Genomic DNA, 25,420 nt, shown 5'->3' with positions numbered 1-25,420 from the left:
CATGTTGTCCCCCTGTTCAAGAAGGGTAGTAGGGATATTCTGAGTAACTACAGACCAGTGAGCCTGACGTCGTTGGTGGGAAAGTTGCTGGAGAGGGTACTGATGGATAGGATCTATTTATATTTAGAAAAGAATGGGCTTATCAGTGATAGGCAACATGGTTTTGTGTGGGGGAGATCATGCCTTACCAAATAGAGTTCTTCGAGGAAGTGACCAAGTTGATAAATGAAGGAAGGGTTGTTAATGTCATATACATGGACTTTAGTAAGGCGTTTGATAAGGTTCCCCATTGTAGCCTAATGGAGAAAGTGAAGTCCTATGGTGTGCAGGGTGTTCTAGCTCGGTGGATAAAGAACTGGTTGAGCAACATGAGACAGAGAGTAGTCGTTGAAGGGAGTTTCTCGAAATGGAGAAAGGTGACCAGTGGTGTTCCACAGGGGTCAGTATTGGGCCACTGTTGTTTGTGATATACATAAATGATCTGGAAGAGGGCACTGTTGGTATGATCAGCAAGTTTGCAGATGACACGAAGATTGGTGGAGTAGCAGAAAGCGTAAGGGACTGTCAAAGAATACAGGAGGATATAGATAGACTGGAGTGTTGGGTGGAAAAGTGGCAGATGGCTTTCAATCCAGACAAATATGAGGTGATGCATTAAGGAAAGGCTAATTCTAGAGCAAATTATCCAGTGAACGGAAGAGCCTTGGGAAAAGTTGATGGGCAGAGAGATCTGGGAGTGCAGGTCCATTGTACCCTGAAGGTTGCTGCACAGGTGGATAGAATGGTCAAGAAGAAATATAGTATGCTTGCCTTCATTGGACAGGGTGTTGAGTATAAGAGCTGACAGGTCATGTTAAAATAGTATAGGACGTTGGTTCGGTCGCATTTGGAATACTGTGTACAGTTCTGGTCGCCACATTACCAAAAGGTTGTGGAGAGGGTGCAGAGAAGGTTTACAAGGATGTTGCCTGGTATGGAAGGCGCTAGCTATGAAGAGAGGTTGAGTAGGTTAGGTTTATTTTCATTAGAAAAAAGGAGATCGAGGGGGGACCTGATTGAGGTTTACAAAATCATGAAGGGTATGGACAGGGTGAATAGAGACGAGCTTTTTTCCAGGGTGAAGGATTCAATAACGAGAGGTCACACTTTCAAGGTGAGAGGTGGAAAGTTTAAGGGGGATACATATGGCAAGTACTTCCCGCAGAGGGTGGTGGGTGTTTGGAACGCGTTGCTAGCAGAGCTGGTAGAGGCAGGCACAGCAGGCATTTAAGATGCGTCTGGCCAGATGCATGACTAGGTGGAGAGCAGAGGGATACATATGTTTAGGAATTGACAGACAGGTTTAGAGAGTACATTTGGATCAGCTCGGGTTTGGAGGGCCAAAGGGCCTGTTCCTGGGCTGTAAATTTTCTTTTCTTTGTTCTGTCTTTGAAGTCTGATACATTGAGCAGTCATCCAAGTGTTATTCATAAAGTACTTAGCAAATAAAGATCGATAGCTTTTTTTCTGTAGGTTAACATCACAACTTTCATAGTATGGTGTTAGGCAATCATTGACATCCCAGACTAGCCCAAAGCTTTATTAAAAAGAGAAAGAAGGTGGGTGTCACAAAAATGTGTGGGCTGAAATATATCTTGAAGAGACTGCTAGGAAAATTGTTCCAAACAAAATCAAATACTCAGTGAAACTGGTAGCTAGATTTGCTACAGATAAGGGAGCAATACGAAGATATGATCTTCTTAAAACCTTATCAAAACTAAAACCTAGTCAATTAAATTTGAATGCATTTAATGAATATGATGAGATGAATTTAATTATTTATGTTCTGATGTTACACCGATGTTTGGGATACAGGAGTGCATTGCGAGGTGGTGGTATTGAAAACAGGTTATCTTTGTTTTATGGTATTTCAGAGCCTTTGCTCCTGAAAAAGAATGTGTAGTATTTGAGATTTTATTTTTAGTGTGGCAAAGTGAACAACTTCTCTTAAAGGTTATCTTGATCAAAGGTTAAAAAAAAGGTGTTTGAAGATATATTTTTTCCTCTCAATTAAATTTGAAATGTCACCTGTTTGTAAAGGATCAGCAGAGCATTTGCCTCTGCTGTTTGTAAGATATGCTATGGCAATTATCCGATCCCCCAGTTTAAAAATAATTGTATATGAATATTGGTAATTTTAAAATAATTTATTATGAAGGAAGTGATTTTTACTTATAAAGAAAGAAATGTGACTGATTTTGTATGTGTGTGAATTAAATACAGCTAGATGGAAGAGTAGCTCAAAAACCTCACTTAAAATCTGCTATAAATTGTCATGTCTTATTTTATTTCGTGCATTAACATTAATGTGATTTTAAAGTTCATAGCTCTAATATGGTTGTGATATAAAAGATGGCAAAAATTTTGCTAATATTTATGATACACATTTTTGCCTTCCAGCAGCACGAGCAAGTTCACACTCAGTCCAATATGCATTTGGATGGGTGAGGCTCATCATCAGAAGTAAAATCTCAAGCAGTCAATCCTTCTATCTCCATGTTCAGAAAAAGCACAACTCATCTGTTTTATTAGTTCCCAACAGTGAGAACTAGCATTTTACAGTATTGTATTCGTCAACCGGATTATTTTCAACAGTCTGGTATTGCTGCAGACTGGATAGGTTGACATAACACACTAGCTAAGTTAAAATGCTCAAATCTTAATTCTTGGGAATATAATTAGACTTTTTGACTTAGCTTTGCCTTCTCTTCTGTTTCTAGCTTGAAAAATGCATGGATGCTATAGATTAGTATATTTATCAGAGTTATTTCATATTTTAAAAATATAGAGAGTAATGAAGGTTGCAGGAAGGAACATGCATTAAATCACCATAATTGGCATTCTGTAATGTAATATTTCACAAACTGTGGGCGGAATTTTTATTTCCAGGATGAATCCAGTTTGAAACACATTTATAAATAGGGGTGACTTCGTTCTCTGTCTGTTGGAAAATGTCATGCATTACAAATCGTGGATTCTGCAGTAAATAGGCCCAAGTGTTTGGGAGATTATCAATACTTACTGAATTACACTGCCTTTTGAATCCATTATTTTGTATCACTGCAGAATTGCTCCATCTCTTGCTGGCAATGGTACGTTTTTTTTATCAGGCTTGAAGTGTTTCTGAAACTTTCTTCTCCATGTGCCATTTAAATGGGACAAAAGACTTATACGCCACCTCCAGTTCACTTGCAATTGAAAACACACACAAGAGTTACTGAGAACTTGTATTTTACTACTTTTCATACTGAATGTAATCGATTATGCACATCATTTTTAAAATTAAGTATCAGAAGTAAATAATAAACATTTTCAGAATTAAGAGAACCTGTTTGTTTGAAACTTTTATCTATTATAATATCAGCACACTTATCTTCAAATAAACTAATAGTTCTCTGAAATCTATGTCAATCAAACAAAATCAATATGAATGTTTTTTTTGTTGCTTGCAAAATGGCTGCTGCTGATAAGTGGAAGCTAGTCCAGTAGTGTGATATCACACTAATGGTGGTGTTGAAGGTTCTGGCTTGTTTTCTTCTTGTATACCTTCAGTTGAGTGCCAGTGACATGCAACATGAACCACCTCACAAACATCTGGAGAACCAGACTTTGAAAATCACTGGGCTTGAATATGTTATTAGATCATTTATTTTAAACTACATAGTCTGTCTCTTTCCTGTCATTCTAATTCTTAATAAAAAAAAGTCACTTGATGCTTTCATTAAAAATAAAATACTGCAGATGCTTGAAATCTGAAACAAGCACAAAATGCTGGAGACATTCATCAGGTTTGACAATATCTGTGGAGTAAGAAAGAGTTAACATTTTGAGTGCGGTACCAATTGTTGGACATTTGGAAGTTCAGAAATAGGGAGTTTTGGGGAGCTTGTCCAAAATTCTCTGCAGGTGGCAGGACAAATTAGTAGGGTAGTTAAGAAGACATATGGGATGCTTGTCTTTATCAGTCGAGGCATAGATTGTAAGAACTGGCAGGTTAGGTTGGAGCTGTACAAAATATTTTGGTTATATCACAGATGGAGCATTGGAAAAGCACAGCCGGTCAGGCAGCATCTGAAGAGCAGGAGAGTCAACATTTTGAATATTAAGATTGATGAAGAAACATTCCTGATGAAGAGGTTATGCTCAAAGTGTTGACTCTCCTGATTCTTGGATACTGCCTGACCGGCTGTGCTTTTCCAGTGCCACACTTTTAGACTCTGATCTCCAACATGTGCAGTCCTGACTCTCTCTCAGCTGGAGTACTGTGTGCAATCTGGTCACTGCACTATAGAAAGGATGTGATTGCACTGGAGAGGGTGCAGAGGAGATTCGTCAAGATGTTGCCTGGATGGAGCATTTTAGCTAATGAAGAGAGACACAAATTTTAAATAGTGCTTGGATGGACACTTGAAATGTCACGATGTTCAAGGCTGTGGGGCCAGTGGTGGAAAGTGTGACTAGTGTAAATTTAGCATAGTTTTGGCAGTACGGGCTTGATGGGCCAATGGGCCACTTCTGTACTGTCTGTTCCTGCAACGTTTTCAGAATTTAAACGGGTTGGAATTTCTTTTAATACTTTTGACAGAGGTGGAGGAGGGGTGAAGGGTGGAGATGGTGTAGAGGCCCAGTGTGAAAGACAAAGACATGATGAATGTCACTGGCACTCAACTGAAGGTATACAAGAAAACAAGTCAGAACTTTCAACACCACCATTAGTGTGATATCACACAACTAGACTAGCTTCCACTTGCTCAGCAGCAGTCATATTGCAAGTAATAAAAAAAATTATGTTCTATTGATTTTCTTTGATTGATATAGATTTCAGAGAACTATTAGTTTATTTGAAATGTGCTGATAATAGATAAGAGTGTGTCAAACAAACATTTTCTCTTATAGTATAAACTTATGCATTATGAAAAGTCTATAATTTTTTCTGGCATGAACTAATAATTTACTTCTGATACTTAATTTTAAAAAATGATTTACATAATTGATCATATTCAGTTGGAAAAGTGATGAAGGAGAAGAAGAGACGTTAAATGGATGTGCTGAGAGTAAAGTAAATGAGACAAGACTTGGGGGAAGTGGGTGGAAAGAGAGTTTAAGGAAAATTGAGAGCAGACATCATGCAGTCAGGCTCTGAATTGCTGAAATTCAATATGGAGACTCTCAGGCTATAAAGTGTCTAAGCAGAATATGAGATGTTGTTTGTTGAGCTTGCATCACGTTTTATTGGAACATTGGAACAGACTCAGGATGGAAGTGTTAGCATGAAAATAAGGTGACTTATTGAAATGGTAGGGATCATTCCTAAGAACAGAGCAGAGGTGTTCCACAAGGCAGTCACACACTCTGCATTTAGTCTCATCAATGTAAAGGAGGCCACATTCTGAGCAGTGAGTCTTAAGACTCTTAAATTATTAGTCATAAATAATAACTATAGGGAAAATAGCGGCAAAGTGGCTCAGTGACTAGTACTACTTTCTCAAGGCACAAGGGACCAAGTTTGATTCTACCCTCATGCGACTGTCTGTGTGGAGTTTGCAAATTTCCCGCTATGTCTGCATAGGTTTCCTTGTGGTGCTCCAGTTTCTTCCCACAATCCAAAGGAAGTCCAGGTTAGTTGGACTGGCTGTGCTAAATTTACCATAGTGTCCAGGGATGTACAAGCTAGGTGGATTAGCCATGGAAATGCAAGGATAGGGTAGGAGGGTGGGTCTGGATTGGATGCTCTTTGGAGGCTTGGTGAAGAAGTCGATGGGCCAGATGGTCTGCTTCAACACTGTAGGAACTTAGAGATTCTATGATAATAACCTTATCAAATGCCATCCCCACAATTTATTTATTTTGTTTTACATTAATTACATTTTCAAAGTTAAGGGCTGTTCCAGTAATCACAGGAACAACGTAGACAAAGCCACCGTATTAGCCTTGATTCTGTGATCAGTGGCAAAGCACTGGTGCTCACCACTGACATTGAAGAAGACTGTCAACAAAATAAAGTGATCTCTGAGACAAGGATTATTTTCAGTTTCTAAACTCAGTTTGAATTTGCCAGCAAGTCAAGGACTTGTTGAGATCTATCAGCAGGGGTTCATCTAAGAGGTAAGGAACCAATCATTGATGTATTCTAACATACTACAAATCAGCAAGTAAAATCCATGATCACTTGCATTTTTAATTACAAAATTATAGATGGTGACATAAATGGTAGGGAGACACATTCAAAGGGAAGCTGAAATATCATGGACTTCAGATAAAAGTTCTAGGACAAAACTTGTGAATCTTTGTGCAATATGAAATTGGTCTTTGGGTGTCCCTGAGGCTTTTTGGCAATGATTAAGCATTTAATTCACCACTAAAAACCCAGATACTTCTCATTAGCAACGTGTTACATTTTAAACGTTTTTTTTTAATAGCAAGCCTAATAGTTTGCATGAAGATTTTCATGAATTTAATGTTTCAGTGCTTGACACTTGAGTGCATGAGAGGTGGGAGGCACTCTTTATGAATTATTGTAGGAGGACTACCCCCCCCATTCACACTTACAGAAATTAGATTGACATCGTAATTATGAGCACAGGTGGATCCAATGTAGGAAAGATTTAAGGAGCTCGTCTTGCCTCTTTCTCACTTCAGTACTTATTTTTGTTTGGAACCATTTCCTTTGTATCCCTTGTGGTTATTAGTAATGTGAGATCTATACTCTTGTGAATGAACAGCAACAGACTTTCTTAAACATAACTATGTACAGAGAATGAAGGCATTTTACTTGGAACCCTAAAGGCATAGGCTCCAGTTTCTTGTGATTTGATGTCACTTTTACAGTACGTCTTTTTATCATCAACATTTAACCTTGAACATTTAACACTTTTGCTCTACTTTCCTCCCTGCTGTCCTAACCCTGCAAGTTTCTTATATTTGAGTAACTAATTTCTCACAGCATTTTTGCTTCTCCTAGAAGACATATAAGATGTACATGCTCTTTTGTAATCTTTTTGGAGGACAAACATATTGGAGTGGAATGACAGCTTCTGATGATGCATGGTCTTCCATCTGTGATCCACACAAAGATATGAATTTAGCAGCAGTGAACATGAGTCAAGGAAATCCTCCAGGAGCGGAAAGATCATAACGTCTTGAAAGGAAGACAAGGAAGTTATATTTTCACTTCCCTTTGTCTTTTGTTCTCTCTGATCTATGGATGAATGCAATAAACTAGAGGTTCAACAAAACATGTTCTTTTGGAGGCAATCAAATGAGGACTTCACTATTTCCAGATAAGAATATATCTTTCTGTAGGTACTGATATTGCTTCAAAATATTTCACATGAGATTGATGTGTTGCAGATAAGCATTTGTCAGGACATCCATGAGAAAGTAGGACTGTACCATTATAGAAGAAAATGTAAACTGCCCAAGCAAGATTAAGAGGTAATTTCTGTTACTAAAAATGGAAATAATTCTCCCTCTCTAGTGTTTCTTTTTGGAAATCTGAATCATTGCTCATTAACTGCATCGAGCATTTTTTTAAAATCTTGTGATTTTCTAGTTTTCAGTTTGATTGCATTGCTTTACTGCTGACAGTCATTCCTTTAGTTCAGTAGTCTCACTGAAGTATTTTCTATGCCTATTTTTGAGTAGTGAGTTGTTTAGTCCTGTTTCCATGTTCAACTTCAAATGTGGTGAAGGCTATTTTGTGCCCCTGAGGTCAATAATTTGGTCTTAGCGACTTTCATGATTTTAAAAAAATACTGCTTTCAAGACGTTTTGATGGATTTTCCTGCAACATCCAACTACCATTTATACACATCACCAATTTCTGTACATTGAATGTTAACCTGATACATTTTGAACATATCACTCTATTTCTCTCTGGCAGATTTCTTGTTAGCTACTTTGAGTTACAGCACTTCTTGATGGGCAACTGCTGAGGATTGGTGTATTTTTGTGAACCTCTCAAGTTTACATTGATGTTATCTGTATACATGGTTGCAAAGATCTAATGCATACAATTGATTTCTGTGCGGGTGTGACACCAGCCACCTTGACTGAAGCTTCAATAGCCTTGAATTTGAATTAAAGCTTGAGACCTCTTCTTTGAATTATTGAAAATATCTTTCTAACTCCATGATGCCTCAGATTATGCAATAACTTAACTGGTTGTAGATATTTCTGATGCTTGTTTTGCTTTCATTATAGATTAAGCACTTCTAAGGTTACTTTTTTTAAACTTCCCATTAGTGATCCTCCTCTGTTGGGAGGAACTTCTTCTTTTAATGTTAACTGCATGTACTATTTGTGTAATGACTAGATTAGATTAGATTCCTTACAATGTGGAAACAGGCCCTTCAGCCCAACAACTCCACACTGACCTCCAAAGACTAACTCACCCAGACTCCTTCTCCTACATTTACCCCTGACTAATGCACCTAACACTCTGGGCAATTTAGCATGGCCAATTCACCTGACCAGCACATCTTTGGATTGTGGGAGGAAACCGGGGCACCCTCAGGAAACCTACGCAGACACAGGGAGAATGTGTAAACTTCACACAGACAGTCGTCTGAGGCGGGAATCAAACTTAGGTCCCTGGCACTGTGAGGCAGCAGTGCTAACCACTGAACCACCATGCCACCCAGCTGTACAAGCTACTCAGCTTAATAAAGAATTATAATGATTAGGAATAGCATGTAATCTTTTTTTTCCATCTGTGCTCTGCTGAATGTGCACACGGTCCTTTGTTTCACATGCCATCTGACTTCGGACTGCATTGATATTCCTTCATTGCAGTTGGGTCAGGATCTTTAACAGAAACGTTTGTGTACCTACATCATTTGGACTGCAACTGTTCAAGAAAGCAGCTCACTACTGCCTTCTCAAGGTAACTGGAGATGGGCAACAAATGTTGGCACCCAAATCCCATGAAAATATTTTTCCAAAATTCCCACAGATTGCTGTGGTTTGTGGCTGTACTTACTGCAGTCCTCTCTTTGTACTCGTAACTCTGTATACAACGAGCTGATAGAGTTCCTACTGTTGCAGTTCCTTCATGGCTTGGACTGTGCCCTATTCCTTTGCTAAAAATCACAAAGCACCAGGTTATAGTCCAACAGGTTTATTTGAAAATATAAATTTTCAGAGCGCTGCTCCTTTGTCAGGTAGCTAGTGGGGTAGGATCATAGGACAGAGAATTTATAGAAAAAGATCAATTGGCATACAACTGATATGATGTATTGAACAAATCTAGATTGTTGTTAAGTCTTTATCACTTAGAATGGGGTTGCAGGTTTTGATTCATTAATAGGTAAATCCCACAACTTCTTTCAAGTCATATTCCCGAGATAACTTATGGTTTTATTAAAAAAAGTGACATCTCAGCTCAGACAATACATTAAAGGTATGAGTTTAGAATCTGTCTGTATCCCAATCTTGAGTCAGACTGGTTCTGTTTCCAAAGTAGGTATTTATAAAATGTCACATGGACTGACTGCCTACAGATTGTGTGCTTTTTGAACAAAATTTGCAAATGCAAATTCACCCCATATGTGTGTGGATGTGACATTTCATTGTTGTTTTCTAATTTTTCTTGAGGATGAAGTGGTGAACCACTATTGTGTTCAGTCTGTGTATACACTTAACAATACTGGAGAGAACACCAAGAATTTGACCCAGTAATTGTGAAGGAAAAGTGTGCAAATCCAAATCAAGATGGTGTGTAACTTGAAGGGAAATGTGAGAGTCATTATGTCCTCATGCATTTGCTGACTTTGTCCTTCATGGTAGTGGAAATTGAAGAATTGGAACTTGCAATCTTGGCAAGATGCTGCAGTCCATTTTATACATAGAATACATATTTGCTAACAGGCATGAATAATGGATGGAGGTGCCAATCAAGCAGTCTACTTTACTTATTGTGTTCATTTTCTGTATTATTGGAATTGTTCTCACCCACGTCCATGGCATGTATTCCATTACAGTCCTGACTTGTGCCTTGTGGATAGTGGACAGGCTTCGAGGAATGGCAATGAATTATATGCTGCAGAATTCCCATGCTTTAGACTTGCTCTTATGGCTAGTATTTCTGTGTCCGATCCAATTATGTTTGGGCTTAATGTTAATGTTTAAATGTAGCTGTCGAGGAATTCAGAAATGGCAATACCATTGAATGTCAAGAAATGATGGTTCAATTCTGACTCATTGAAGATCATAATGACTTGGTCTTTGTGTTACCTGCTACTTATCAGTCCAAACCCAAGTGTTTTTTTAGGTCTTCCTGCTCACAGGTTTGAACTGTTTGAGAGTCCAAAGAATTGCAAATGATACTGAGCACTCTGCATTCATCAGCAAATATCCCCATTTCTAATGTTATATCAGAGGGAAGATGTTTGAAGCAACTGAAGGTGATAAAGTCTCAGGGACTACCATGAGGAACTCTTGCAGTGATGCCCTGGAGTAGATGATTGTCCCACAATGACTTTACTTTATGCTGAATATTGCTCCAAACAATTGACTTCAGTTTTGCTAGGGTTCCTTGATGCCTTAGGTCAAAGGCAGTCATTCTCACATCACAACCATTTGTCATTGTTCAGACCAACGTTGTAATTAGGTCTGAAATACAGTGACCCCTGGTAAAACCCAAACTAAGCATTGGTAAGCTAAGCAAGTCCAATCTGATAGCACTGTTGATGATACTTTCCATTACTTTGCTGATGGTTGAGAGTATACTGAAGGGTGGTATTTAGATTTGCTCTCCTTTTGTGAGGATGGGATTTACTTGAGCAATTTTCCATCGTCTGGAGGATGCCAGTATATTAGTTTTACTGGAACAGCTTGGATAAGGGTGTGGTTAGTTCTGGAGTACTAAATTAAATCATTAAGCCTTTGAAATCTGCACTTAACTACAATTAAGATATTGTCAAGACCATTGTCTTTGGTATATCTAATACTTTGAGTTCGTACTTGGTATCGTGTGGTGAATCAGATTGGTATAGACACCAATGATTAGAGTCATACAGCACGGAAACAGACCTTTCGGTCCAGTCAGTGTATGCCAACCATAATCCCAAACTAACTTAGTCCCACCTACCTGCTCTTGGCCTATATCCCTGAAAACATTTCCTATTCATGTCCTTTTCTGAATGTCCTTTAAACATTGCAACTGTGACCACATCCACTGCTTCCTCTGGGAGTTCGTTCCAGGCAAGAGTGACTCTGTTTTGAAAAAAAAAATGCCTCTCATGTCTTTTTTAAATCTTCCTCCTTTTACCTTAAAGATATGGTCCCAAGTCTTCAAATCCCCCACCCTAGGGGAAAGACATTTATCATTCACCTTATCTGTACCCTTCATTATTTTATAAAACTCTATAAGGTCATCTCTCAACCTCCTACACTCCAGTGAATAAAGTCCCAGCTTATCCAGCCTCTCCTTTTATCTCAAACCCTCCATTCCCAGCAACATGCTAGTAAATCTCTTCTGAACTCTCTCCACCTTAATAATGCCCTGCTATAAGAGGGTGACCAGTACTGTTCGCAGTATTCCAGAAGATGCCTCACCAACATTCCTGTACAACCTCAACATAACATCCCAACTACTATATTCAAAGGACAAAAGAGAAATACAGCACAGGAATAGACTCTTTGGCCCTCATCATGCCCTCGCTAAACTGAGAAACAAACCTTCTGCCCTTATTTGGTCCATATCCCTCTATTTCTTCTCTATTCATGTAACCGTCCAAATGCCTCTTAAATGTCGCCTATATACATGCTTTCACCACCTCTTCTGGCAGTGCGTTCCAAGCTCTTGCCACTCTGCATGAAAAGCTCCCCTCGCACATCTCCCTTAAACTTTCCCCCTCTCACCTTGAACCTGCGCCCCCTTGTAATTGAAACTCCAACTCTGGGGAAAAAACCTCTGACTATGCACCCTATCTATACCTCTCATAATTTTGTAGACAATTATTAGGTTTCCTCTCAGCCGCCGTCTTTACAGTGAAAACAATCCTCGTCTTTTTAAACTTTCCTCATAGCCAGTGTCCTTGAGACCAGGGAACATCCTCCTGAACCTTCTCTGAACTGTTTTCCATGTTCTTCTGGTATCGTGGCAACCAAAAGTGCACACAATATTCCAAATGCGGCCTAAGAAAGTTTTATATAGCTGCAACATAGTTTGCCAACGTACCCTAGCTGATGAAGGCAAGCATACCATATGCCTCCTTAATCACCTTGGCCATCTGTGTTGCCACTTTTAGGGAATTGTGGACCGGCACACCCAGATCTCTCTGTATGTTAATGTTCTTAAAAGTTCTGCCATTTACCGTATATTTCACACCTAAATGTGATCCTTCAAAATGCAGAACCTCGCATTTGTCTGGATTAAACTCCATATGCCATTTCTGTGCCCAAGTCACCAATCTATCTGGTCTGAGCAATGAAGGCAAACATGCTAAATGCCTCCTTAACCACCTTATCTATACGTGATGCAAACTTCAAAGAATTGTGTACTGAACCCCTAGGACTTTCTGTTCTGCAACACTGTCCAACCTGCTTATTAGGCTGAAAAGGTACTTTTGGTTGAAGATAGTTTCAAATGCTTCAATCCCTTCTCTTTTATACTGGCATGATGGCTTCTACCTTCAAAGGGGATGGGGATATTTGTGGAACTTCCTTCCATTAGTATTTTTGTCTCACCACTATTCACAAACTGCATGATCTATTCTGTTGATTGTAGACTTGCATGTGCTGGTTAACTTTCACATAGTTGTATGAATGTGTTGTAGTTTCACTAGATTGGCACCTTATTTAAAGGTATGCCTGGAGCATTTCCTTGTATGTCCTCCAACACTTCTTATTGGGCTTGTCTTGTTACTTGTGGTAGGTTGGGAGATGTATGAGACCATTAGATGCCAAATTGGGATTAAATACTGTACTGCTGCTGGCCCACATACATGACCTGGTTGAGCTGCTGGATCTTTTCAGAACCTATTGCATATAGTACAGTGGTGTTGCCACACAGTGGGTGATCTAATTGAAAAGGCGAGGCTTCATCACAACATTGGCTTTATGGTCATCAATTCCAGCAATACTGTCCATGACGGCTACATCTATGACATGTAAATTGGTGAGGACTAGGTCAGGTATGTTTTTCCCTCTTGTTGGTTCTCTTGATATCAGCCAGATATTAATAGCTAGTCCTTCAGGATTTGGCTGGCTCAGTCAATAGTAGTGAGCCACTCTTCGCAATGGGCACAAGTCCCTGACACACATTACATTCAGTGCCCTTGCTATACTGGGTGCACTTTTCCAACTATTGTTCAGCCTGTAGCTATATTAATTCATTCGAGATGAGAATTTGGGTTTTCAAACAACAGAGGCAACAATAAAATGGTAAATATCTCTGGAATAGTAATTTTGGAGTCATGGGTTCAAATCCTAGCATTGCAGATGGTGAGATTTGAATTCAGAAGTCATCTAGAATTATAAGGTACCCTAATGGTGATCGAGTGTTGTAAAATCCTATCTAGTTCACTGGTGTCCTTTAGCGAAGGAGATCTGCCATCTTTACCTGGTCTGCCCTACACGTGACTCCATCAGCAATGTGGTTGACTCTTAATTGCTATTTAGACATAGGCAATAAATGTTGACGGAAGCTGTAACACCCGCATCTCAAGTTTTTGAATAAAAAAAATTATATGGCAAATTAACTATTTTAATTATAGATTCTGCAAAGCTTAAGCTTTCATTAATTGATCTTTTGACTCAGGGTACAAGAGTTAATTTTAACAAAAATCACATCCAGCAGAATCAGGAATTGGGAAATTATAGGTATAGTTGTGAGTTTTACAGCTTTAACAATTAAACAAATACTATGTGAAGAGCACCTGTAAAGTCCTGGTATACACTTCTGACAGGAATGCAGTTTCATAAGATCGACTCAGTAATCTTTAATCTAATGCGTGAAAATAATATGAAGTAGTATAGGATGAAGTTTTGTTTCTGAATCATTATGAAGATAACTGCGGAGAAACTTGTAAAGATAATGAGAGTTAAATGCACAGTGTAGACTTATTCCAATCTGCACACTTTTCAAATAAATTGCTCCCCAATGTTTCACAAGCAAGTGCTTTTTTGTGTACACCATTAATCATTTAACTATCATTCTCTGTGTTACTTTAATGCTATTAAAGAAAGTAGAAGGTAAAAAATAAGATTTCTTAATTTTCTTTTAACAGAATCCCATGACCCTCATCAAAAGGGCAAACTAAACACAGTAAAAGGTGTAAAACGGAAGAAAGTGGTGGCTGAAAATGTGACAAAGAAAATCCCTAAATCACCTGTCAAAACTCCATTAAAATTTTGCAATGATCAACAAAATGTGGAAAAAGCCTTTTCTGTTGATGGTGTTGCGACTACTTCTACGCTATTAGAAAAAGAAGACTTGGTTGTACAAAATGGAGGACTTGATAAAGAAAGAGAAATTGGACAAAAATGTTCACAAGACCTAAAAGTTATTTATGAGGTGACGGAGGCCCAAAGTGACAGGTCAACGCAAAGAGCAATTCTGCCAGCAGAGCACTCAGTGGAACCTTGCAACAAATCTCCAAATTTGGGAGCTCAACAATTAGAAACTGATGCTACATTAAAATTACTAGTGTCTGAGAAATCTTCCCTATCCAACAAGCATACACAGCATCTTTCTTTACTACAAGAACATTGGTTTCTTAAAACTGACAATAAATCGTGCAGTACAAATGGAAGTTTTTCTTATGAAAATACTGCTTTTGATGTTTTATTGAAGGCTATGGAACCTGAATTAAAAACCCTTTCAAAAGTAAATTTTTGTCTAGCCGAACCTGAATCAAGACAAACAGGCATTGCTGTTGGAACACAGGTGCAAGAGTCAAGTGGCATATCAACAGTTACTGCACACACCCTAAATCAAACTTCAGTATGTAAATCTGAATTTACTATAGCCCCACAGTACTATTCAAATTTTAATCAAATTGTGCCCAAATCAGGAACAAAAGTGCAACCAGATGATCAGACCACATCTTCTCTAAATTACCTGCAACCTCGACTTGTTTCGCAAGCTGTACAACAAAATAAACATCATGCCTTATCTCAGAGGTTTAATGGGTTACCAACACACCAGCAGAACCAAATAAAGCACCATTTTCAGCCAACATACAACTTAACCCTGACTTCTTTAGGTCATTCTCAGAACTCCGTCATATCACGTGGGCCGCATCAAAATCAGCTTGCAGTTCTTTCAAATCAATCAATGGCAACTAACTTGTCCAGTTGTGTTCAAATTGGATCTGGTTATAAACAGCTCCATGTAACGCCAGTTGTGAATTCTGCGACAGATCAAGTATCTGATATTTTAGTTAAGGATCAGAAGCCTAAAAAGCAAGGAAAATATATTTGTGAGTATTGTAACCGAGCTTGTGCAAAACCTAGTGTTCTCCAAAAACACATTCGATCACATACCGGTGAACGTCCCTACCCTTGTGTTACATGTGGGTTTTCGTTTAAGACTAAAAGTAATTTATATAAGCACAAGAAGTCTCATGCACATGCCATCAAACTTGGCCTTGTTTTGAGATCAGGGAGTGCATCTGTGTCACAGGAATCTGACCGAGCACTTAGTAATCATTCAGATATAGAGGAAAGTGGTGAAAGTGAGGCTGAATCCACATCTGAAGAAAAGTCTTTTGAGCAACAGCACTTTGAACTGGAAGCTGCACAAATAACTGTTAATGAGTCCTATTCAGAAACACCAACATTTCCTAGAAGTCTCAAGTCACCTGACAAACTGATTAATAAAACCATTGATTACAGCACTTCTGAAAGTGCAGCCCTACATAAGTCCTCTGAGTCAAACATTGCAGCTGCTTTACCCAAAGTTGTGGTCAACCCTGTGAATATTTCTCCATTAAGGGCTGATAGTCCAAAGCTGATAAATACAGTTCCAGAACTATCCACTGCAAAGCAACAATTAAATCCACAGACTCCTAAAGTGAAGTCAACCCTAGCTTGGATGGCTCCACTGAAGAAGCAAGACAATGAGCACAAGCAGCGAGTAGAGATGAGCCCACAGAAGGAAGAAAAGTATCAGTCAGTAACAACACATGCACAGCTTCAAAGACAGCAAGCCACTGAGTTTTGTCAGCAGCAAGGAAAGTATCATTTAAGCCCACGAAGTCTAGGGAGCACAGACTCTGGGTATTTTTCTCGTTCAGAGAGTGCAGACCAACAATTGAGTCCATTGAGTCCTTACATTAAGTCAATGTCCACAACCGAAGTTGATTCCAACAAGTGCAGTTTACCTTGTCCACATCATAGCAACCAAATTATGGCCACGGTTTTACAAATGAGCTCAATTGAAAAACCATCAAAATTGGAAGCTCCTGTTCGCACACCGATAGCAACAAAAACTCTGGAAGAACGCATTTCCAAATTGATATCAGATAATGAAGCAGTAGTGGATGATAAACAGCTGGATAGTGTGAAACCCAGAAGAACATCTCTTTCAAGGAGAGGTAGCATAGACTCTCCAAAACCATATACATTTAAAGATTCATTCCAATTTGATCTACGGCCACTTCATTCTGGAAGGAGAACAAGTTCTAGTTCTGATATACCCAAATCTCCCTTTACGCCTACTGATAAGTCAAAACAAGTGTTTCTTTTGTCTGTTCCTCCTCCATTTCCATCTCTTGATTGTTTACCAATCACTAGAAGTAATTCGATGCCAGCTACTCCAGCATACTCTGCTGTACCCACAAGTACAGTCTCTGTAACACACCCACTTCGAGAGTGCCAGTCATTTGATGATAAAATTGGTGCTTCATTTAGTGATGATGTTTTTGTTTCTGGAGCACTTACACCTCTAGAACTTGCCCATCCACGAACTCTTGTTAGACAGACTGCAGTTGAGGATTCACCAGGGAGTGAAGGACAGAGCTTTGCTTCCACACGCTCCATGGATGAGGGTTGTCATAGAAATAATAAGACTGGCGTTTTGATGCCAAGAAGTAAGTCATTTGAGCATGAGTTGCGAATGCAGGAAAAAGTGAAAAAATCACAAGGACGGGGGTCAATGTATGAATGTGAAACTTGCAGAAACAGATACAGAAAGCTGGAGAACTTTGAAAATCACAGGAAATTCTACTGTTCAGAACTCCATGGGCCAAAACTTAAACCAGCAATTAGCAAAGAGTCAGAACAGGAAGCAGTATCAGGTAGCAAAGCACCACAGTTGTTACATTACAGGGTAGTCAGAACAACTGGTGTGTTGCAGCAACCACCCAAGGTGAGGAAAAGGAGGAAAATTAAAAGTATTGGTGATGAGGATGAAATGTTGACCACTGATAATACTGTAACAAAAACTGTAAATAAGCAATTTGTAGCAGATCAGAAGATAAGTGCTGTCTCTGCTGTGTCCTACAGGAGCAATAAAGGTGGTGATACCACACAGACAGTTGTCAATGTAAAGAATTTAAAAGGAGAACATTTAGGGGTAGGCAATATGGAACCTTCCTTGGAGACGTTTGTGTCTTTTAGTAAGAAAATTCAAACCACCCCATTTCATTCTCCATTGCAAGACAAAGGAGAGTTGAATAGGACCAACAGTGGAGTGTCTGTAATTCAACACACCAATTCTTTGAGTAGGCCCAGTTCTTTTGAGCAATCAGAATCTATTGACAGAATTTCTCCTGTGCAAGAAAATGAAACCCTCAATGAAATCATGCAGCCTTCTGTGTTTGGGAGTACTCAAGAACACACTTGTTGCAAATCCACAGATATCCAGCAGAAATCTAATACTTGTGAGATATTGAGCACAATGAAATTTGAAACTTCAAGACCCACAAATGTTGATTACACTTCTTTACAGCATTTAAGACTGGTGCGTCAGCATAACATCCAAGTTCCTGAGATTTTGGTCACAGAAGAACCAGACCAGGAACAGGAATTGCAAGGAAATGAACAGGAAATAGTAACAGAAACATTTCATTGGCCGCAACGCAGTGAGACACTTTCAAAGCTACCAACAGAGAAACTCCCACCAAAGAAGAAAAGAATCCGCTTGGCTGAGATGGAACACTCGTCTGGTGAATCCAGTTTTGATTCAACACTGTCAAGAAGCTTTAGTCGGGACAGTAGTTTGTCTTATTCCAGTTTCTCAACTTCTTTTGATAAGGAGGATATCCCCAAGACTGAGAGTCCTTCAAAGGTGGAATCAATAAGTAAAGTATCTGAGCTGTCACTAGTAAATTGCTCAAACACACTTGGGCTTCCCAATCTACATTACAGAGGAATGAGACGTTTTGCATCTGAACAGAATACTTGTTTGCCTCCATCTATGGAGGCTAATTCAGGAATTCGTAGTAAATCATTTGATTATACTATCATATCCAAATCAAGATCTTCATCACCTGAAGTTCCTATGGAAATGATTTCAACCATGGCTCCTGGAATTATAGGTTCTAACTCTGTTTCACTTATTGAAAGAAGAAGAGGCCCTCTTTTACGGCAAATGTCTTTGAGTATTGGCCCAGATATTTCTCAACCTTCAGTTTTGCCTTCTAATTTATTAAAACAAAATGTAACTCTGCAGGTAGCTGCCTTGCCACAACTCAAAAGCTCCATATCACACCGATCATCTCCTGTATCACTTTTAACAACACCACATCAGTTGTCTTGTATGGCACAAATTCGACACATTGTCCAGCATGATCTACAACCTTCAATACAAGATGCAAATGTAAATAATCAAATTCATGTTAACTCATCTTCAGTCCGGGCATCGATACAAGGAAACCTAAAACTGCCAGAAAAAATGGTAACAGCTCACATAGCCCATCAGAAATTGTGTCCAGTTATATCTCTTCCTTCTGCAGCTCCGGATAATATACTTGCTCCTAAATATCAGCTTCAGTTTGTTCAGAAGCAAGCCAGTCAGCCATATTTACTTCCTACTGTTACATCCCAGCTGCCAGTTATTCCACTCCCAATTCCTGATACATTCGGATCAAGTGTGCTAACTTCATCTCAGTCATTGGAGATCATCTCAAACTTATACTTACAACCTCCAGTCCAACCTGCCCCTTCTGGCAGGTCAGCTACTCTAGCTTCTCTGGTCATGCCTATTGGAATTCACAGTAAGAAATCTGTTTATAACACTACTGCTCTTACAACATTACCACAGATTTTGGTCACACAAGACCAAACAAACAATCCAACGGTGGTGATTTGTAATCTTGATTCAGTAAATGTTGCTACTGATAAGGAGATGCTTTCAGGATCAAAGGATTATCTGGAAGGCCAACAGTTTGAAATAAATTCTAAAATAAAGATGCCTGCCACTTCTAAATATTGCATCTCCCATGATGAAAGCAAAAGTTCACTTGTACTCAGTGGATTGAAAACACCATCAGATGGTTTACTTTCACAGGAAACTACAGGAACCAGTAAACGCATGCTGTCTCCAGCAAACAGTTTAGATATTGCAATGGAAAATCACCAGAAACGAGTTAAAGATGAAAATGGATCTACAAGTAGTGATAATGTAACACCAGGATGGTTACATAGCATGAAATCTTTCGAACCTAATAAGCTTAAGAAGCCCATGTTAACAAGGCAGTTTTGCACAACCGATGAAATTGAAAATTCATTGCCTGCTGAGCAAGAAGGTACTCTGGAAAACAGTCCTCAAACTTTAGAACTCAGCAGCTTCCCCAAACCTCCCCCTCATGAGCTGTCACTATCTTACCAGGATAACGACTCAATAGTTGCAAGAGATGTTTTGGAACCTGAAAGTTCAAATTATTCTCATTTCACTGCAAGTACTGTTATTCGAAAGTCTCCCATATCGGTATGCTGTAGTTCTCCTCAAGTGCATACCATGCTGTTGAAATCAGCCTCTGACAGACAGGATAATAAATCCCCATTGGGTAATGATGAGATGCAGCCAATTAACAATGAGGGCCGAATAAAAGTGGGAGCTTCGTTGCCAGTCACAAGCACACGAGATATACAGCATGCATCACTTCCGTCTATGAAAACTTCAACAAGTTTCAGCTGGTGTTACTTGATGAAGTGTAAACCTCTACACATGCAACAAATGGACAAAAAAAATTCTGCATATGCTACATGGCCTGTAAGCTCTAACAGTCTCAATCCACTAGGTTTACCAACAAAAGTTGTACTTGGTCTTCTCAACTCAATGCAAAAGAATAAGAAGGTGATATACACTGAAGCGAAAACCACCCTACATCATGCTGGCATATTGGTACCTTCAAGCAAGTGGAAAGCTGCTAAATCTAAGGTATTACTATTTTGATAGCATGTTGAATCGTTTGTGGCCCTGCGAACAGGTGTGGAGAGAAAAAAAAATCAATTTTCTTTAAAGGCCAAAATAAGGCTGACCAAGATTAATCAACATCGGCATAGACAGAATTTCATGGATGCATTAAAATAATAAAAGCAGGTGTTATCATTGCACTTTATTCTCACTAGGTTAAAAATCACACAGCACCAGGTTATAGTCCAATTTAGAAGCAGTAGTTTTCGGAGCGCTGCTCCTTCATCAGGTGGTATTTCCACTAGTTACAACAATAACAATCAGGCACAATAAACCGAAAATATGAAGTTTTTTTGTGCTATTTGATCTCCTGTGGTCCAGCTCTTGGTGTTTCAAACATATATGTTGTTTAATAGCCAGAGAAGTGTTTAAGCTATGTAGAAATAAACACTGGGGTGACAAACTTAGAGACTGAATCCAAATTTGCCTTTTCAAATAAACATATTCTGAATTGTTACTATTCTTTCAAATATTATATTTCACTATTAATAGCATCACCTCCAGTGAAGGGCAAAAATGATAGCTTAAGGATTTTGTATTTATTTTTATCCATTACTCTTTTAAAAACTGTGCATTTATATTTTGCTATTTCTGACATTGAGACATGTCATATTAATAACAGACAATGAAGTAATTTTGGTGTCATCATAGTAATAACATGGGAAAACATTGCAGCCAATTTACACGCAGGGAGCCATAAATACTATGAGATAAATGACTATATATTCTTTCTGTTTTTGAATGAAGGATAATATTAGTCAACCAGGAGAACTCCTCTACTCTTCATCAGATAGTATCATGAGATTATTAACTTTTCTACATGAGAGTTGGAGGTATCCACAGTAAATCTGAGAGACAGCATCTCCCAAAGACCAGCAATCTTTCAATGCTGCATTGAAGTGTTAACCCAAATTATATTTCATGTGTCTAGAATTGAGCTACTAATGAGACAGGAAACAAACCTGAGTTTAAAAGAAAGGTTGGTCCTTGCCTTTGTGTACTTAGCAATGCTTAGAGAAGACAACACAAAAGCTAGAAGGACTTCAATCAGAACAGATTGTGAAAACTCATTTTTCATATAAAGAAGGAACAAAACTTTTACTTTATTGAAGTTTTGAACTTTTTGCCTTGTATTTTCTTAAAATAATTTTGAAAAATGTTTAACCCAAAATTTCTACAAGTTAAAGAAGCAAAATATTCTCTATATACTTATTTGGACCATGACTTCTAGCTTTTCATTCTCCCACCCTTAGTTTTTACAGCTGTGGAGTGCCCTCCTTGATCCTGGTTCCAAGGGAGTGTCATATCTTTCTGGAATCAAGTTGAAGCCTTTGAACTGCTGCCTGCTCCCCTAAATGTAGAACACTGTATCATTCTTGCCTTTCTAATCTTTGCCTGTCACCCTTACTCCTGAGCCATAGACCTATGAACTTAACTCTGACTGCACTCCCGAGAAAAACTATCAGTCTCTTCAGTATTCAGAACTGAGTGCTGATTGTAGGAAAATGGGTATTTCAGTCTGAATTTACTCAGCACTTAACTGCCTAGTCTTCTTTGTTTGCTTGGTAATTCCCCCTTTGTTTTCATAGCTTAAAGTTTTTTTGTGTCAACTTCTAGAAGCATGCTGTCCACATAACCTTGTAGACATATCTCAGTGGCTCCAGTTATGATTCAAACCTCAAAAACCAGAGATCAGGGTCCTCCATCTCATTACACTTCCTCCACAAATGTTTGTTTGAGACATGAGAAATATCCTGAATTTGAACATGGAACAGGATGCACATTCCATGATATTAATATACCCCACCATACCTGTATTTATGAGACTATTATTGCTACCAGTGACATAGAATGATGAAGGCATGCAGGCAGAGTTTAGGGACCTAGCAAGTGAGACCTCAGTTGTAGTAATTTCCAATTATTCCAGGCTCAGTGCCATCTGAGTATCAAATAGAATGGTAGAACAGGTGACTAGCATGCATGAATTGAATAGAATAGAATCCCTACAATGTGGAATCAGGCCGTTTGGCCCACCAAGCTCACACCGACCCTCTGAACAGCATCCCAACCTGGACCCACTCCCTTAACCTATCCATGTAACCCTGCATTCCCCATGGCTAATCCATCTAACCTGCACATCCCTGGACATTATGGACAACTTAGCACAGCCAATCCACCTAACCTGCACATTTTTGGACTGTATGAAGGAAACCAGAGTACCCGGCGAAATCCATGCCGACACGCTGAGAGTATGCAAGCTCCACACAGACAGTCACCTGAGGGTGGAATCGAACCTGGGTTCTGGTGCTGTGAGGAAGCAGTGCTAACCAATGTGCTATCATGCCATCCTGTGCCACCACACTGGAATGATACGTTGAGTGAGGGATTTAGAATCCTGGATGTTAGATCTGGTTCTTGGCAAGCTGGAGGTATATGGCCTGATGAGATTCACTTTAAGAGAACCAGGAACAATGATTTTGGTGGTTTGCAGATGCTGTTGGGGGAGTTTTAAACTAACTTGGCAGGAAAGTGGTGATTGAGACGTACACAATGAATTGGAAGATATAGATAGCATTGGAACAAAAAAAATAAGGTATTGGACAAAGACTGAGTGCAATAAGATCTAACTTAAGTTTCTATCTCACATATATAAAAATACAAAGTGTGGTTAATAAGTTTGGTAGTTGCAGATACAGGCAGCTGCATGGAATATGAAGTTGTAGTGCTAATAGACCTGGCTAATAATGGACAAGATTAGGTGCTATATAATCTTGGATACGAAGTGGTAAGAAAAGATAGGGAAGGAAAAAAAGAGGTGATGTGGGAGAATTGATGAAGGAGAATACCACACCAATGGGGGAAGAGGGGATCTTGGAGGGATTAAGGTCAGCATGTATTCAGTTAAAGTAAGAAATAATAGAAGTACTATTATAATACTGGATTTATTCTATAGACCAATTGGACTGATATAGAAGAGCATATTTTCAGGAAAATTACAAGTGCAAAAACTAATAAATAGAAAAAAAATTGGGTAAATTGTCATATCAAAATCTGTATTGAAATAATACAGATAAAGCTTAAAAGTATTTGAAGTGTGTTGAGGAGAATTTTCTGGCTCTGCAGGGAAGAAACCTTGCTGGAATGCCACATGTGGATCAAGTGTCAAGGAATGGTGATCATTGTGTCTTAAGACTGTAGTTAGTCATGAAATGGACAAAGAACAAGAAACATTCCAAGAGTATCTTGAAAAAAACAGCAGGGCAATCAGATAGAGAGCCAATAATGCAACTGAGAACCAAGCTGAATAGAGAAAGTCCAGTCAGGAAATCAAAGAAGAAATTCTGGGCGGCACGGTGGCACAGTGGTTAGCACTGCTGCCTCACAGCGCCGGAGATCCAGGTTCAATTCCCGCCTCAGGCGACTGACTGACTGTGTGGAGTTTGCACGTTCTCCCCGTGTCTGCGTGGGTTTCCTCCCACAGTCCAAAGATGTGCAGGTCAGGTGAATTGGCCATGCTAAATTGCCCGTAGTGTTAGGTTAGGAGTATGGGTGGGTTGCGCTTCGTTGGGTCAGTGTGGACTTGTTGGGCCGAAGGGCCTGTTTCCACACTGTAATGTAATCTAATCTAAAATAAGAGAGACACAGATAATGTATGAAAAGAGACAATTTGCTAACATAAAAACAAATCCAAAAGCTTTCCAGTGGCATACAAATAATTTTACAACACTGAGTAAACCCCTCCTGCTAATTGAAACCAGCAACACAGAAAAGATTTAACCCCTGCAGTAATCTGTTAAAATTCAAGAGGCCAAGAGCTATCCCAAAGGTCACTATTTAAAGTAAAAATTAACAACTTTTATTTCTTTTTAAAAGTCTAACAGAGACTAATTAACTAACAACTATTTACAACTCCTTTCTCTAATCTATTGTTTACTTTCTCTTCTATAATACTGGTCCGATAAACCCCGCGCCGCCCCCCCGCCCCCATCTCGCCTTACCAAAAAATTCAAATTTCAAAACCAAGCAGCTGTCGAATCTTCTCTTTGTATCTTCCTCTGTCTTCTTTTCTTCTACTTAGAGTTTCTGTTTCACAGGTCATTGATAGATAAAGCTACTTTTAGGGGAGCTATTCTCTGGGCGTGGACTTGTTGGGCCATATGGTCTATTTCCACACTGTAGGGATTATAATCTAGATAAGATAAAATTAATGAAGAGGCACAATTAGGAAGGCAGTCTATACTTAAAATCTGATAAATCATCAAGACCATATCGTTATATCTCCAAGAATGCTAAGGGAAATAAGGCTGGAAGTTGTAGAGTTACTAACCATGAACTTTGAATCCTCCTTAGATGTAGGATGGTACCAAATTTGCTGATGTTTATATCTGTTTAATGAAGAGTGTCGGGGTAAACCCAGTCAGTTTAACCACTGTGTTGGGAAAGCTTTTAGAGCTGTACCACAGTACTTTGAAAGGATGCCCCCTGTCCATGGACACTTTAGGGTGGCATGGTGGCTCAATGGTTAGCACAGCGCCAGGGACCTGGGTTCGTTTCAGGCCTCGGGTGGCTGTCTGTGTGAAGTTTGCACATTCTCCCGGTGTCTGCGTGGGTTTCCTCCGGGTGCTCCGGTTTCCTTCCACAATCCAAAGATGTGCAGGTTAGGTGAATTGGCAATGCTAAATTGTCCATAGCGTTCAGGGAAGTGTAGGTTAGGTGTATTAGTCAGGGATAAATGTAGAGTAATAGGGAATGGGTATGGGTGGATTACTCTTCAGAGGGTCACGGTGGACTTGTTGGGCCAAAAGGCCTGTTTCCACATTGTAGGGATCCTATGGAAATTGAATATCTCCCATCTCTGCAATGGAGCCAGATGGGGCCACATGTAATGGTTGTGGGCTTGCAGCCCAACCAGGCGTCTCTCTGAATAAATATTAGCACCCCCAGGTTTGAGTCTGGAATTCAAGAAATTAGGTCTTAGCCACAGTTTTTATCTTTTGATGGTGTTAAGTTGCAAGA

At 39.2% G+C, this 25,420-nt stretch overlaps 1 protein-coding gene across 5 annotated transcripts in view; it reads left to right on the top strand.

Annotated features, from left to right (window-relative positions):
• Positions 1 to 25,420, top strand: part of hivep1 (HIVEP zinc finger 1) — a 208,168-nt gene that overhangs the window by 106,153 nt on the left and 76,595 nt on the right. For 4 of the 5 annotated variants that reach the window (XM_043719025.1, XM_043719026.1, XM_043719023.1 and 1 more), the window contains one exon: positions 14,271 to 20,368. In XM_043719025.1, coding sequence (XP_043574960.1) covers positions 14,271 to 20,368 — 6,098 coding nt within the window. Of the gene's footprint in view, positions 1 to 13,114; positions 13,176 to 14,270; positions 20,369 to 25,420 lie in introns of those variants that run through there. The other variant, XM_043719028.1, reaches the window with a different exon arrangement.

This window comes from Chiloscyllium plagiosum, chromosome 29 (assembly GCF_004010195.1).
Source record: "Chiloscyllium plagiosum isolate BGI_BamShark_2017 chromosome 29, ASM401019v2, whole genome shotgun sequence".
Lineage (NCBI taxonomy): Eukaryota > Metazoa > Chordata > Chondrichthyes > Orectolobiformes > Hemiscylliidae > Chiloscyllium > Chiloscyllium plagiosum.
Note: the sequence above shows the minus strand (reverse complement) of the source record. Positions and strands in the feature narration are given on the sequence as shown.